Genomic DNA, 15,026 nt, shown 5'->3' with positions numbered 1-15,026 from the left:
TCGCATCAGGTGGCCAAAGTATTGGAGTTTCAGCTTCAACATCAGTCCTTCCAATGAACACCCAGGACTGGTCTCCTTTAGGATGGACTGGTTGGCTCTCCTTGCAGTCCAAGGGACTCTCAAGAGTCTTCTCCAACACCACAGTTCAAAAGCATCAATTCTTTGGCGCTCAGCTTTCTTCACAGTCCAACTCTCACATCCATACATGACCACAGGAAAAACCATAGCCTTGACTAGACAGACCTTTGTTGACAAAGTAATGTCTCTGCTTTTGAATATGCTATCTAGGTTGGTCATAACTTTCCTTCCAAGGAGTAAGCGTCTTTTAATTTCATGGCTGCAATCACCATCTGCAGTGATTTTGGAGCCCAGAAAAATAAAGTCAGCCACTGTTTCCACTGTTTCCCCATCTATTTGCCATGAAGTGATGGGACCAGATGCCGTGATCTTCGTTTTCTGAACGTCGAGCTTTAAGCCAACTTTTTCACTCTCCTCTGATCAACTGATCTTCAATTAGCATTTCTGAGCTTTTAACACATGTTACCTCATTGAAATGAATCTTGACAGTAAAGATATGAGATGGGTAGTATGAGTTTTCTCCCATATGTTTTGCTTTTACCGAAGTTTAAGACATTAAGAAGGCTTATATGCATAAAAAGCACAGAGACTGCATGATGGCAATTGCCTGCCTCACTGCTCCTCCCAACCCCTCCGTGCCCACTGTAAGAGAGTGTGTTCAACTTTAGGTGTTTTTCTTGGACTTCATCACTACATTTCTTGGTCTTAAGAAAGTCTTACTGCTATTCTTATTGCTACATTCTTATACTAACTTAGCCACTACTTTTAAACATCTTGTTCCTACTAATATGGCAAAACCACATTCTCAATTAACTGTGGTCAGTGCTTACACGTTGAGAATGTAATTATCATTGTACTAGAACTTGCAGTGCAATCTGTGAATACAGTGTCTTTATTGTACCTTTTTTTTTTTCTTCTAGATTTTATCATTTCCATGGGTAAAGAATCTGCCTGCAGTGCAGGAGACACAGGAGATGTGGGTTTCATCCCTCAGGAATATCCCCTGGAGAAGGACATGGCAACCCACTCCAATATTATTGCCTGAAAAATCCCATGGTCAGAGGAGCCTGGCGGGCTACAGTCCATAGGGTCTCAAAAAATCAGACATAACTGAGTGACTGAGCATACAGTTCATACTAGCCTAGTTTCTGATGAACAATCCATCACAGTTTTGTTTTTTTTTTCTTTTGCAGATCTAATCAATAATTCTTTGCAGTGCTCAAACTTCTCAAATAACTTATCAAACCTCCACACTTGGAGAGAAAAGTGGGTGTTCTCTGCTATTTTCACTGAAGAAAGAAACAGAATCTCACTCAGGTGAAGAGCTTGGCTCTACATCCTCTGGAAAGTGGGGAGTCATGATTCAACTGATACCAACCCCAGCATTCGCTCCCTAGCGTCACTGCCTCTGGGGAAGGAAGACGTGCAGGCCGTGGGCTGCACAACTCCAGAGGGGGCCACTCACCCATGTGAGGATGAGAATGCAGGGAGGCAACCCAGAGGTCCTGTAAAAACAAGGGGACTTCCCATCTCATCTTCAAACTTGCTCCTGATGGTCTGGCACCGCACAGGTAATATTGTATCGGATACTCTCTGGCCTAGCAGACTGCTGCTCTCTGTCTGGCCTTCTTTTTTCATTCATGCTTGTCAGCTGCCTTTTTTTCCACCTGTCTTGCAAAGCTACCATATCTGTGCTGCCTCCCTATGGTCCTGGGCTTTCATAGTAAGCACGACCTTTCCTTAGGGGTCTCTCCATCATGGCTGCTCCTTTCAATGGCGAGAAGGCACTCTTGCACTCTTGCTTCATAGTCTGCGCTCTTTTTGAGTCCTGTTGGATCTTGCAGGAATGCCTCTGACTCAAGATAGGAGTGATGGCAGATACACTCGGAACTCAAAGGATGACCATCCCTTTCCTGCTGCACAGTAGCCTTGCAATGACAGATCACCTCTCAGATATTCCAAGAGAGGGGTGCATGTGTACTAAGTCATTCAGTCGTGTCGGACTCTTTGAGACCCTATGGACTGTAGCCCACAAGGCTCCTCTGTCCATGGGATTTCCCAGGCAAGAAAACTAGAGTGGGTTGTCATTTCCTCCTCCAGGGGATCTTCCCAACCCAGTGATTGAACCCAGATCTCTTAAGTCTCCTGCACTGGCAGGTAGATTCTTTACCAGAGAGCCACACAATAAAAAAATAGAAGAGACTAGAAAAGAGCAGAGAGTGAAGGTTGAGTATTGCTTCACATGACTTTTTCACTAGCCATCTATATGTGTAAGTGTACAAGTCTTTAGTCTTTTTGTGTGCAAATGTGTTTCTTATTGTGGGTAGGCTTGGTGAGCACAGACCACAATTAGACCACAATCAGAAGGTCCTTTGGCTGAGTGCTGCCCACAGATATGTTTTGTTTGGCCTACATGAAGATTTTTTGAAGAGAAAGTTGAATCACTTGCCAACTTTAAGCATCTGGAGATTTTTACATAAAAAAACCTGTTTCTAGTCACTCTTGGAAACTGGAAGGTCTGGCCCTGTGGCCCACATCCCTCTGTTCCTAGTTTTGTGGGAACCAGGATAGAGCAATAGGGTGGCTTTTCCTGTAGAGAAGGCCCTGCTGTCCTGTCTGGCCCCATCTCCACTCATCTAGGTTATCTGCCTGATTCTTAGTGGCATCTGAATGTACAACCTCGGTTCTATCCATCCTCAAATCAACCTGACCTGCAAAGCCCTCCATTTACCCTTCCCCATGGTTACTGCAGTCCCTCATGATTAATGGTAGTTCCTGCCAAACTCAGCTGGCTGCATTTCCTTCACTGCTTCTGTCTTGCCAACTGGAAACCTTTCTCTCGTTTCCCCTTTATTCGTTTGTTGCACTTCTGTTCATCCTTCAAAGCCTAGTCTGCCATGACCTTCCAGGAGAATTAGCCAGCCCCCTGCACTGCAGTCCCACATTAAAGACTTCTTTGTCGCGTACATTTCACACTGTATCATAATTATGTATTTTTGTGTTTATGTTCCTTGTTAGAATGTGAGTGCTCTTAGGTCAAGAATTGCATTTTGTTTCTGTACCCAGATTGCTAATCTCTTATTAGACTCTGAATAAACACTTAAGAATACCCATCTCTCTACCCATACACATCCTTCATCCACTTTTCAGTTCATTCAACATTCACTGAATACTTACCATGGAGCAGACACTGTATAATGGGTTTGAACTGAATTAAACACCATCCCTAACAGGAAGAAATTAACAGAACCCTTCAAGGCCAATCTTAAATGCTCCCTTTTCTGTAAAGCCTTTTCTGATTCATTTGAAACACTAACTCTTCCTTCAAACCTCAGCAGAATACCATTCATACTCCTTCTGATCACCTTGTGTTGCTTCTATTTTCAATCAGCACCCCTGCTACCACTGGTAATTCATTAACCTGCTGAAGGCAGGACCTTTTCCATGTATTAGGTTACCCTCGAAATGCCTTGCAGAAAGTAGACCTTTATAAATTTGTGATGCGTTCAAGACACCGGTTGCTATGGCTCACTGCTTCAGGCTGGGTTCTTCACACGTGGGGGACTGGCAACATCTTCCAGCTGAGCAGGAACAGCATCATTGAACCTAGTCCAGCAGATACCATTCCCACCAGTCAGCCCTAAAACTGTTCCCCAGTAGCTGTCCAGACAGGGCTCCCCCACGTGGCAATCCTGCAACACTCATCTAGCCCCACATGCCACTTAGGGGACCCTCCACAGACCAGGGAGCCCCCAGCGCCTGCCATTTTTCTGAGGGGTTATAGCCTCTCTCTCATGTCCTTCCAGAAACTCCGTGTGAAATAACCTTGCTATCTTTTTCTACCATTCTCTGCTTCTTTTAATTTTTCTTAAACTTCTCCCTTCACAGTGTTTCAAAGAGCACTGTGAATACAGATTGTTGAACAATCTGTGGTTCAACAACAACAGAATATAGACTGACAACAAGAATACAGACAAGGCAATGGTCTCTATTAAAACTGGTTGAGGTTTTAATAACACATTTTAGCTCCTCAGACACTAAACGGTTGCAGCTCTTGTGAGCCAAGATAGCTCCCGAAACAGTCTCTAACCAAAGGATTCCAAAGAGGTCTATGAACCGCAGTAAAAATGCTCAACGAACCCTTTGGAATTGGGAGTGATGGTTACAGAATGGCACATTTGTGCCTTGACTCCCCCAAGCCAAGCTGAGCCCCAACTCACTCCCAGGAAAAGGTGCCCTGTAACTTCCCCCCGCTCCCACCCTGCCCACCCCCTACACGTCTAGTGTCATATACTGACAGCAGCCTCCTGGTCGCTCAAGTCTCACAGAAGGTTTCCATTTTATGAACCGAAGCTTCATCCTATGCTGCAAGAGAATCAAAATGAAAACAATGCTCTTGACTTTGCCATCTGCATTATAAGCAAGATAAAACTGGCGAGAGAGCAAAGAGGCTACTTATATAAAAGTTCTCTCTTCTCTGCCTAGAACACTGATCATTTTAGGGACAAGAAACCATGATAGTGTCCAAGTATGGTCCCTGAACCGTGAGCATCAACATCACTTGGGAATTGCTAGAAGTGCAAAGTCTCAGGCCCTTTCTCAGATTTACTAAACCAGAACTCTGGGACCAGGGTCCAAAAATCCCCACTCTGACCAAACTCCCGGTGGCCCTCATGTCTGCTAACACTTGAGAACCACTGCCCTAGACAGTAATTTCTCTGAAAGCTTAAGAAAGCCAGCATCTTCACAGTTAAGTCTAAGTATTCAAAAAACTCAGCCTGTTTGATTGCAATGGGACACAGAAACTCACCCCTGGTGCCCCCCAGGGCACACTGGACCATAATAGCATTAATCATGTCAGTGTGAACACAAATACAGTGTTTCAGAGAAAAGAGGTCATGCCTACAAATACTCACCCTCCCCCACTGCTAACAAAATTTGCCCTTGAATACACAGCTCCTGCCAGTTTGGGATAAACATACCTCTCGGTATGAGTCACCATCAGACCAACACACAATGAAATAGGAAGCTGTGCTGGTTTCTACTGTGGTTTGCCCAGAGCAGGCTCAACCACAATGGGAAGAAATCCTGCACCACTCACCCATCACTGAACCTTCTGAAAAGTCTGCTGATGCTCTAATGCTGGCTCAGGAAAACCCTCAGTGTTTTGGCTTTGGCATATGAGATGCCAGCAGTATGAGGACCCTCCTGCTTGCCTCCCAGGGGCAGTGAATATGATGATGACATCAAGGGGCCCCCTCCTCACAGAGAATCAGTGCCAAGATTTTGCTTTTAGTGGGCTGGGTCTCACTTCAGATCAGATCAGATCAGTCGCTCAGTCGTGTCCGACTCTTTGCGACCCCATGAATTGCAGCACGGTCTCACTTAGGACATCTTTTCTGCAGGACTTTGGAAAGTTAATTTCTTGTTCTTTAAAAAAGAGTTTCTATGAAACAGTCCTGGTTGTTTCATCCTCCCTGGTCACCTGACCAGGTCGTCAGAGAAGCAAGAGGCAGGATCATTTCTAAGTGGCCCAATCAGCTGAAGATTGCTCTCAAGAGCTCTGGGTAAATTTAAGTCAACTATTCCTTCTCTCTGGATAAGGGAAAGGCTACCCACTCCAGTATTCTGGCCTGGAGAACTTCATGGACTGTATAGTCCATGGGTGACTCACTTCACTTCATTCCTTCTCTCAGATGTCTTCCCATAGTCAGCTGTAACTCTAATTGTGGAGACGAGGTCTTTTTCTTCTCTCTCTCTCTCTGGATAAGCATTTCTTTAGACATTAATGAGTAGGTGGCAGAGGGCAAGGATTTGTTGTGATTTTTTTTAATGTGAAGTTCTTTCCCTTAGCCTTAGAAATCCCACCATCTAGACAGCCCTTTGGTCCTGAAGACAAGTGGGGCAGAGTCATACTTCCTGGTGAGAGCAGTACTATTTCATTTATAAAACAGTAAGAGAAATTCACACTTGGGTTTTTTTTTTCCCCCCTCCAGTGGAATATGGTGACAAAACTGGATCTCTGCTCACTCTAAAGATGCAAAGTTCACAACTGAGATATGTGTGTAAGTCGCTAATCCAGACAATGTATTCTGAAGCTTGTAGCATTGTGGTGTCTCTTTAAATCAATAGTTTCCCTTTAGACTTTACTTAGGAAATTTTCTTTCCATTGGTGTCCCCTTGAAAAACTTGGGGCTTTTCAAGTTAAGGAAAAATGAACAATCTAGACAGTTGCAAGAGCAGGTCAGGGTAGGATACACTCACCTGGGAAGCAGGGTTGGGAAACCGAGTCTCGGAGGAGCTAGTCTACACCAACAGGGGGCCTGGGAGGCGACTCGAATGGATGATGAATTATCACACTGCAGAGAGTAATCTGTTCTCAGACTTCCCCAAGGATGGAACAGAAATGGGTTTCGATTACATTAGGCTGTGTGCACGCTCTTGAGTGGGGAGTGCTTGTGTGGGTGTGGGTGTTTGGGAGGAGTGGGATGGGGCAGAAGGACAGACACCGTTAGAGGCAGCAACACTTGGCAACTCTAAAGCTTGTTTCATAAGATGGTATATGAAGTCAGCAACTCCTGAGGGAGAGGGACACTCTTTCTTAAGTCGTACAAGTGATAGATTGTTGTTTAATTTCTCTGGTGTTGACTTAGGTGCTCAGAGTAATTCGAGAAGAATTTACAGAAGGGATGGGCCTTTGAAAACCATTGTAAGGAAGCAGAATTTGAGTTAGGTCATGGGCAAATATGCAAAAGGAAACAATATGTATTTCTTATGGGGCAGGAGGGGCAGAATGACACCATGATGGAGATGGAAAATATATCCATGATTATTCAAACAGGAAAAATGGGGGGGAGGGTTGGAGCATAGGTACAATTAGTGCAGATTCTGCAGCCATAATGGCCTGAGTAGAAAATCAGCTCTTCTACTTTTTAAGTGATCTCTGGCAAGTGGCTAAACTCCCACTAACCTCCTCTTTCTCATTTACTAAAGGGGAGGAGTGCCACTGACCCTGATGGGCTCAAAGATTATATGTGATGTATGTAAAGGTGTCAGTGCAAAGCCTGCCATTTCAATAACTGGCAGGTTTAATAATAATATTACAAATAAAACAAGACCGGCTTAGATGGGGGTAGGGAGGAGGTAGTTTAAGGACTTGGAGAGAATCCTCAATGATTAGCAGGAAGTTGTGAAATTTATCTTGTCACTCATTTAGGTTTTTCGCCTGGAAATATGATGACATCAGCATCCTAAGAGGATTACTTTGGTGCCCGTCTGTAGGACACATTTGAGACCCAGTATACCACTGTTCTTAGAAGCTGCTAAGAAACAAGATTGCCCCATATGTGTGTGTCTGTGTCCTGTACTCTGTGAGTGTGTGTTTCCATATTGTGTGTGTGCGTGCACGTGTGCATCCCATACACTGGAATGTCAGGTGGACGGTGAACATCTCTCCACCAAGGATGAACTAGAATGAGTCTCACTGGGTCCTGCTCTACTTAAAAGAGCTTCCCTGGTGGCTCAGATGGTAAAGAATCTGCTTACAATACGGGAGATCTGGGTTCAATCCCTGGGTCGGGAAGATCTCCCAGAGAAGGAAATGGCAACCCCCTCCAGTATTCCTGCCTGGAGAATTCCATGGATGGAGGAGCCTGGTGGGTGACAGTCCATGGGGTCACAAAGAGTTGGACACAACTGAGCAACTAACACTTTCACTTTTCACTACTTTAAAAGCAAGTTGGGTCATCCAACAGTGGAAGAAAACTTTCGGGAAACACAACAAACAAAAAACGATGTGCTCAACTGTAGAACTGTTTTCCGTGATGTGCCTCCCTCACTGCTGAATATTCATCCTTCTTACATGAAGGATCAAACTTTTTCCAAACCCTAAGCTCCCTTATTATTTAAACAAATGAGTGTTTACATAACTTAATCTCTAATATTTGCTTATACTTATTTCCTCTAACACTAAGAAAAAATAAATCCCCTTCATGTTTATTTTTAAAACTTGCACTAGGACACACATAAGCTAGAATTAAAGTTTATAATGAGTAGACTAGGCCACTGGAGTTTAGGTAGATGAAAGTGTATTCAGGAAGACAGATATTGACTGATAAACCCACAAAAATCTCTCCTGCTTCTTTGTTACAAGACACAGCAAGGTTAAGATGCCCTTGAAAGCATCAGAGAAACAACTATTTCATGAAGATTCCCAGATCAATAAGGGTCTACAACTGGAAGTGGGTGGGTGCCTGGTTGGGAGAACAGAAGAGGATGAGGGTCAAAGTCGGTTGGCCAATGTCATTCCACACTTGCAGACGTGTGATCTGCCAGCAGGCTTTCTTTCTGTCAATGTCATGGAAACTTTATCCAGGAGAGAAAATGGCAACACAGACCAGCATGACCTAAACCATCTCCAAGCGATGAGCAACAGGGAACCTATGTCACTCCTTCAGAAGACTTCTCGTGCTCCTCAGGATGGATGCTACCATGACACAAACTCGCTCCCGGCTGATTCGTGTCTACCCCAAGAGGAAGGAAGAAGCTGGAACTCTCTGGAAGCAAGAGGAAGCAGAGCATACTGGAAAAGTCTCAGGATCAGGAGGGCACAGGTTCCAGATCTAGCTCTAACAATGGGCCAACCGGCCTCACTCTGAGAATCTATGACGTGCAGGTGTCAAGCTATGAACTGAAAAATTAAAGGTAGAGACACAGGGCTGCTTCGGAGAGGTTCACTGTCTGGTGATGGAGCCAGTGCGTGATAAATGCAGACACTGAGCCGTGTCCTCCTGTGATGGAACACAGAGGATGAGTCTCCTCTATGTTCTCCATCCACCCACTAGTATAATAAACCTGAACTTAGTCCAGTTACCTGCTGTGTGATTTTGAGCAATTTACTAACCCTTTCTGAAGCCCAGTTTTCTTGGGTCTAGGATGAGTGCCTGGACTGCGAGTGCTCCTGTGCCCTTCTGGCTTTAGAAGCTTTAATGAAATTCCTTTCTTTCCACTGAAGTCCTTGTGTACCCACCAAAAACCCTGCCTTTCCCTGCTGTTGACTGAGGTCAATGCAATCAGGGAGCTGGGAGGCAGAAGTGGAGACTGACATGGACCTCAAAATAGAAAAGGAACAGCCTTTAATCAGTGGCTAAGGGCTTAGATAAAACTAGTATGTGACCTCTCGGTGGCCTGTCCAAAGTGTTCTAGTCAGAAAGTGGTTACTGACTTGTAAAGCAAATGTGAACCCAGGCAATCCAAGCTTTGGGAAGTCTCTAATGACTTAAGAAGAGTTGCTATTTGGGGACTACTGACCTATAAAACATTCACCACGAACAGCAAGTCCAGGGCTTCCATGGGCCCCTGGGGGATGGAATTGGGAAGTGACCTTTGCAATCCTCTTTCCCATTGCTCATAAATTACTCATATTGGGGAAACAAACTCAAAACCATTAGCAGTAGAGATCAGAGTCAGTTTGTTTCAGCTGTAGGGGAGGTAAAAATGAAGAGACCTGACCTTGATTAAATGTCAACGTCTTTATTTAGGGTTCCTGGTAGCACCCCAAAAAGAGAGGAAATATTATTAGAAGCACCTTTATTCTCACTAAATCATTTCGTTCAATTACCCCTTAGTCGGTGTAAAACCAAAACTAAACCCTGTGATTTATGAAAGATACATAGGAGCAGAATGGACTGACCAGAAGCTGTTTCTCTTTGTGCTAAGGTGCGGCCCTAACATGGTTAGCTGTTGTGATCCTATTCCTCCATCCATCCACTAGTATAATAAACCTGAATTGAGTTTCCAACAATAGGGATCAGCTTGAGTTCAGCACGTTCACCTCACATTTACTCCCTGTAGGGGCTTTAAGAGAAAGTAGACAAAGATAAATCACGGAAATGTTGAAGACAGCGCCCAAAGAGCAGACATCTGTGTTTATGGAGAAAAGTATGTCCACAGTCAGGAAATGTGGCAGAATACATCCAGGCTTACCAAAACGCAAAATTCAGTGGTGGTTACTCACACTCTCAAATGATGTAGTGAAGGTCCCAAAGACATACTATTAACAGAAAAGAATCGAGCCACGAAAAAATGGTCAGAGAATGATCCTTTTTTAACACTTCTATCTATCTATCTTATTCCTTCTATAAGTTCTTGAAGGATACACACTATTAACAATTTTGCCTCAAGAGAAAAGGGGAAATGAAAGTGAACCAGGTAAGGGTAAGGAGATTTCATCTTTCACTCTCTAATCTCCTGTGACACTGCACTTTCTTAACATATGACATATTTATATATTACTTGGATAACTAAAATCAAACATTGTTGTGCTCTTTTACATTTCACAGACAAATGAATAAGTTAAATAACAATTCAATTCTGAAAAGTTTAACTTCCATTTCGGACCACGCCCAGTGCATAAATACGGTATGCCTGTGCAGAGCGTGACCATCCTTTTCACATTCTTAAGACATGATTTGCCGCCCTTGACATGTAACCCATCTTTTAAGGTGTTTGGAAGAGTGATTAGGGATGCCGCTGAAATGACAGGTTATTAGAGAGGCACACCTGGAATCTTAAAGACCAACCGCTTGGAACTTTGAGCTAAGCTCGGGCAGGTCCCAACACAGCCTAAACCTGGTAGAAGGGCCCTTTCATTACACAGCTTCATTAATGTATTGATTTGGGTGGGGGTGAGTGAGGAAGAGTGAAGGCTAGGATGAAGGCAGGAAGGCAAGTCTCAAACACAACCAAAAATTCCAAATGCAATAGCAATCAAAAAAGACACACGCCCTGGGAGCTCGGCTGTGCAAACACTCCAGAAATAGGAATGCTCTTGGGACGCGCCGTGGCTAAATGAAAGGTTCTTAATGAAGTAAGTCTCTGCTCTATGCAAACCCGGACTTCACAATACAGATTCTCACACCCAGAACATGTCTGCCTGGCTTTCCATTGATCGTCCCCCATTAGGTGGCCCAGCCCTGCAGCACCAGTGCAACTTCTGCAGCCATGCACAGGGATCGATATTTAATTACCTTTCTCCTTCACCATGGTAACCGGTGCCTTTGGCGAGCAGAGCGGGAGGAAACGGGAACAAAGTCTAGGAGTGGGAGCGCCGCTGGGCAGACAGATCGGCTGCTGCAGAGGCTGCGAGGAAGCGCCCGGCCATCTACTCGCCGAGTCCGGGCTTCTTTCTAAAATCCCGCCCCCATCTCTAGGGCCGAGCTCGGGTGCCGCCCCAGCGATCGCCGCCAAGTGGTGGCCGCGCCCTGCTCGGGGACGCTGCCCTTCGGCCGGCGCAGCCACTCGCTACAGCTGCTGCTGTAACAAATGCAAAATTCCAGTGTCCTAAGCTCTGGTCACTGACACCACGTAGCATTCCTCGTGTCGGCAGAACCGGCATCAAAATGATCCCCGAGCACCGGCCCCCTCCCGGGGTCTGATAAATGATTGCCAGGAGGGGGTGGGTGGGCCGGTGAGGGGCAGCCAGGGACTATTCCAGTAAGTCAAACTAGTCGATTGGTAGCTTATTAGTTTCCTATAACTGCTGCTCTCTAAGATTCAGCTTCTCTCAGACCAACCGAATCAATAAAATTAGCCTTAATAGAAAAATAATGCAAGTGACGACTTCCAGTTCATTTCCTTCAACTTTTAAGGTCCTGGAGGCTCAGTGATAATGAAAAATGAATAATGATGTTTGATGTTGTCCCCCTTTACCTGAAACAGGGCGGGGGGAGGGGTGGGGAGAGAAGAGGGGACAGACTGGGACAATGAGGAGCCTGGGAAGAGGCATTTTTCAGGCTTCAGTCCCTCATCCAGGATCAAATCCAGAATCAAAGTAAAAACCTGACTTATCCTGTTAGGTGGGGTTCTGACTTTCCCCTTCTCCCTGATTCTTTAGCATTTTCTAGACAAGCCCCCTTGGTTCCCTATGTGTCAGGGAGGAGCCCTCCCAGCCCACAAAGCAAAGGGTGAACAGTCACACCCACATCCCTCACCCGCCTAACCCTGATCCTGGCTTTCAATTTCTGACCCCCAGAAGCACAGGTCTGTCTGCAGGGAGCAGGTAACTTCCAGTGGGTGGAGTCACCAAGCCGCCTACCCACCCCTTTCCAGCACCTGTCTCCCAAACCCAGATCGTTCACAGGCTCCCCACCGTGTGGGAGTGATGTGATGAGCAAGAGACACAAAGGCAGATGCTGCTGCTCTGGGAGAACAGCAGATGGACCACTCATCTTTCAGAACCAGAACAGGCCAGGATTAGACTGTTTTACTGCAAATATTGTACCGTGTTGGGTCTAAGAGAGCCGTGGTAACAGAAAGGAATGAAGTAGGCAACCTGCCTCATCGTTGCCTCCGAGCTTGTTTAGAGCTGAGATGACACCAGGCGGGCTGGTTTTCTGCGGGGTTACAGTGGCAGAGCTCAAGCGGCTGTGACATTCCTACATCTGTGATTCAGGGCTTTACTATTTAAAGCCTGGGCATCTCCGCCTGTAAGAAAGGGCGAAGGCCCCTCCAACCCCTGGGTCGTCTTTCCTATGACACAAACTTCTCCCACAGCCCTCCCTGCCCCCATCGCAGCCCCACAGGGTCATGTTTTTCCTAAGTCAGCGGCCAGCTGGAGAGTAAGCGCTGAAGAGCCTTTAAGCGGCTTCTCTAACCTCCATTCATAAAGAAGAGCCTAGCAATGAGAGCAGCGCGACCTCAGGGCTGGGCAGGGCTCAGGAGCAGGAAGAGAAGCCCTTTTCAACCCCCGAAATGTTCACGGCCAGCACTGCACAGTCTCCTTCCCCCATCCCTAACCCCCCCAGAGCCCTCAAGGAGATGCTGACAAGCAAAATGAAACTCAGGGAGCTAGAATTAGTTTGGCGCTGTGAGCCTCGCAGGTGAACTTATTTTATTATATTTTGGCTGCATAAATAGATTAGCACCTCACTGAGGCACTTCTCCCCAAGGCTTTCATGTTATTCGGTGCAAAGCTAAGGGAACAGAACTCTCTCTTTCTCTCCCCCTCTCCCTCCCTCTCTTCCTAATGGAATGCGACAGTAAAACACCGTGGGGTTTCTAGTCCAAACCAAATCATCATATAAATATTCCAGGTACTATGAATGCTGCTGCTGCTGCTAAGTCGCTTCAGTCGTGTCCGACTCTGTGCGACCCCACAGACGGCAGCCCACCAGGCTCCCCCGTCCCTGGGATTCTCCAGGCAAGAACACTGGAGTGGGTTGCCATTTCCTTCTCCAACTATGAATGCAGTGAGTTCAATTTCTCTTTTATTCAGGTGACTGTTTTTAATCCTGAGATTTTAGTTTATTAACCAAACTGATCCCTTATTGCGGCTCTGAGCCTACCTGTATACCTTTGTGGATGAACTGCTCAGAAAGCCCAGTTGAGGAAGACTCTCCAGGAGCTTTGGGGACTAAGCCAGCCGAGTAGCAGCTGGTGCCTATTCATTTTCAGAGGAGCCTTTTCCAAAGGAAAATACTACACAGTGGTTCAGAGAGATTTCTGCCCCCCTCCCTTCTTGTGTTTTCCATGGAAAGAATTTTCCTGTACCACAGTCAGAGTGAATGAGTCACCAGCATTTAGTTGCTAAATAACAGTCATATAGCTAAGGTCCCCCCCACCCCGCAACAGTCAGACACTGCTACTTTGGGATAAAAGCCTCCACGCTATACTTTTAAGATAACCAAAGAGGATATTACTACAGTTATTTTTGGACTGTGGCAGAGTAAAACCAAATTGTTTTTGTCTCCTTGCCTCAGGGCCAAATAGTTAAGAGCTTTGAGAACAGAAGCAAAGCACAGATATTTTGTGCTTTATAGTTAGTTCAAGCTACAAGAAGCGCCGCAAAATAAATGAAACAATTTAAAAACTGTACAGCTCATAAGACGACAGGACTTTTCATTATTATTTCTAGAGAAGATTTCCAAAGACCTTATCTCAATCTCATTCCACTCAGATGAGATAAGACTTCATAATATAGACACCAACCTGTGGGTTCATCTGTTGTTTTATTCTCTCAAACTGACTGACTGCTGCCTTGTCATTCACTCACAAAATGAAGGCAGGGTTGACCAAAGTGAGCAAAGGACAGAAACCATTTTGCTGGAGAGAAAAGCTTTGTGAGCACACAGCCACTCTTGGCAAAAACTCAAGAGTACATCACGTCCGCAGTGCCTGCCTATGTGCTGTCGCTTCAGTTGTGTCTGACTCTTTGCAACACTATGGACTGTCGCCCGCCAGGCTCTTCTGTCCTAGGGATTCTCCAGGCAAGAATGCTGGAGCGGGTTGCCATCTCCTCCTCCAGGGGATCTTTCCAACCCAGGGATCGAGCCCCCATCTCTTACGTCTCCTGTATTGATAGGTGGTTTCTTAACCACTGGTACCACCTGGGAAGCCCATGCCAATTAAGAGGGAAATGTGAAGACGAGAAAGAAGCAGCTGGATGGAGTCCACGCCCTCACTGCTCTCTTCTCTACAGAGTCATAGGTTTCCTGTGGCTTATGCATCCACAAGGCAGGAATTTCCAGACCCCTCCATCCTGGTCCCCAGGAGCCCAGGCTTCCAGATACCCCCTCAAAAGCTCTGGACTTATTGGCAAGAGTGCTCAAAATTCTTTCTAGCAGTATCTGGCTGGAAGAAAACTTGAGAATGAGTTTGTTATTAGCTTTCTACTTAATGTTTACATCTACCAGTCCACAGCAGACATTTATGGGGCATCGATGGTACACCAGGTCCAGGGCTGGCTGTACCACAGCAGGAGGAGAGAGATCACTGCGCAGGAGTTGCTTACCATCAAGTGAAGGAGCTGCTCATGCACAAGGACTCAACATGATTAGGAAGGTGCTAAGACAGAGGCTGGTACACAGGACGCAGGGCAGTGCTGAGCCCAATCTGGGGGGGTCAGCAGAGGCTTCTAGGAGGAATGAAGGGGCAAGACAGGGCTGCCAAAT

The 15,026-nt window shown here is 45.8% G+C and overlaps 1 protein-coding gene across 9 annotated transcripts in view; it reads right to left on the bottom strand.

Annotated features, from left to right (window-relative positions):
* The window catches only part of ABLIM1 (actin binding LIM protein 1), a 329,063-nt gene that overhangs the window by 180,753 nt on the left and 133,284 nt on the right, over positions 1 to 15,026 (bottom strand). Inside the window, exon 1 of one of the 9 annotated variants that reach the window (XM_027528361.1) lies at positions 11,106 to 11,397. The exons of 4 other annotated variants lie outside the window; for them this stretch is intronic. In XM_027528361.1, coding sequence (XP_027384162.1) covers positions 11,106 to 11,121 — 16 coding nt within the window. In that variant the 5' untranslated portion in view covers positions 11,122 to 11,397. Of the gene's footprint in view, positions 1 to 11,105; positions 11,398 to 15,026 lie in introns of those variants that run through there. 4 more of the 9 variants (XM_027528355.1, XM_027528368.1, XM_027528373.1 and 1 more) reach the window with 4 other exon arrangements.

The sequence above is a fragment of the Bos indicus x Bos taurus genome, chromosome 26 (assembly GCF_003369695.1).
Source record: "Bos indicus x Bos taurus breed Angus x Brahman F1 hybrid chromosome 26, Bos_hybrid_MaternalHap_v2.0, whole genome shotgun sequence".
Lineage (NCBI taxonomy): Eukaryota > Metazoa > Chordata > Mammalia > Artiodactyla > Bovidae > Bos > Bos indicus x Bos taurus.
The sequence above is the reverse complement of the archived record's forward strand: the minus strand, read 5'-3'. Positions and strand labels throughout refer to the sequence as shown.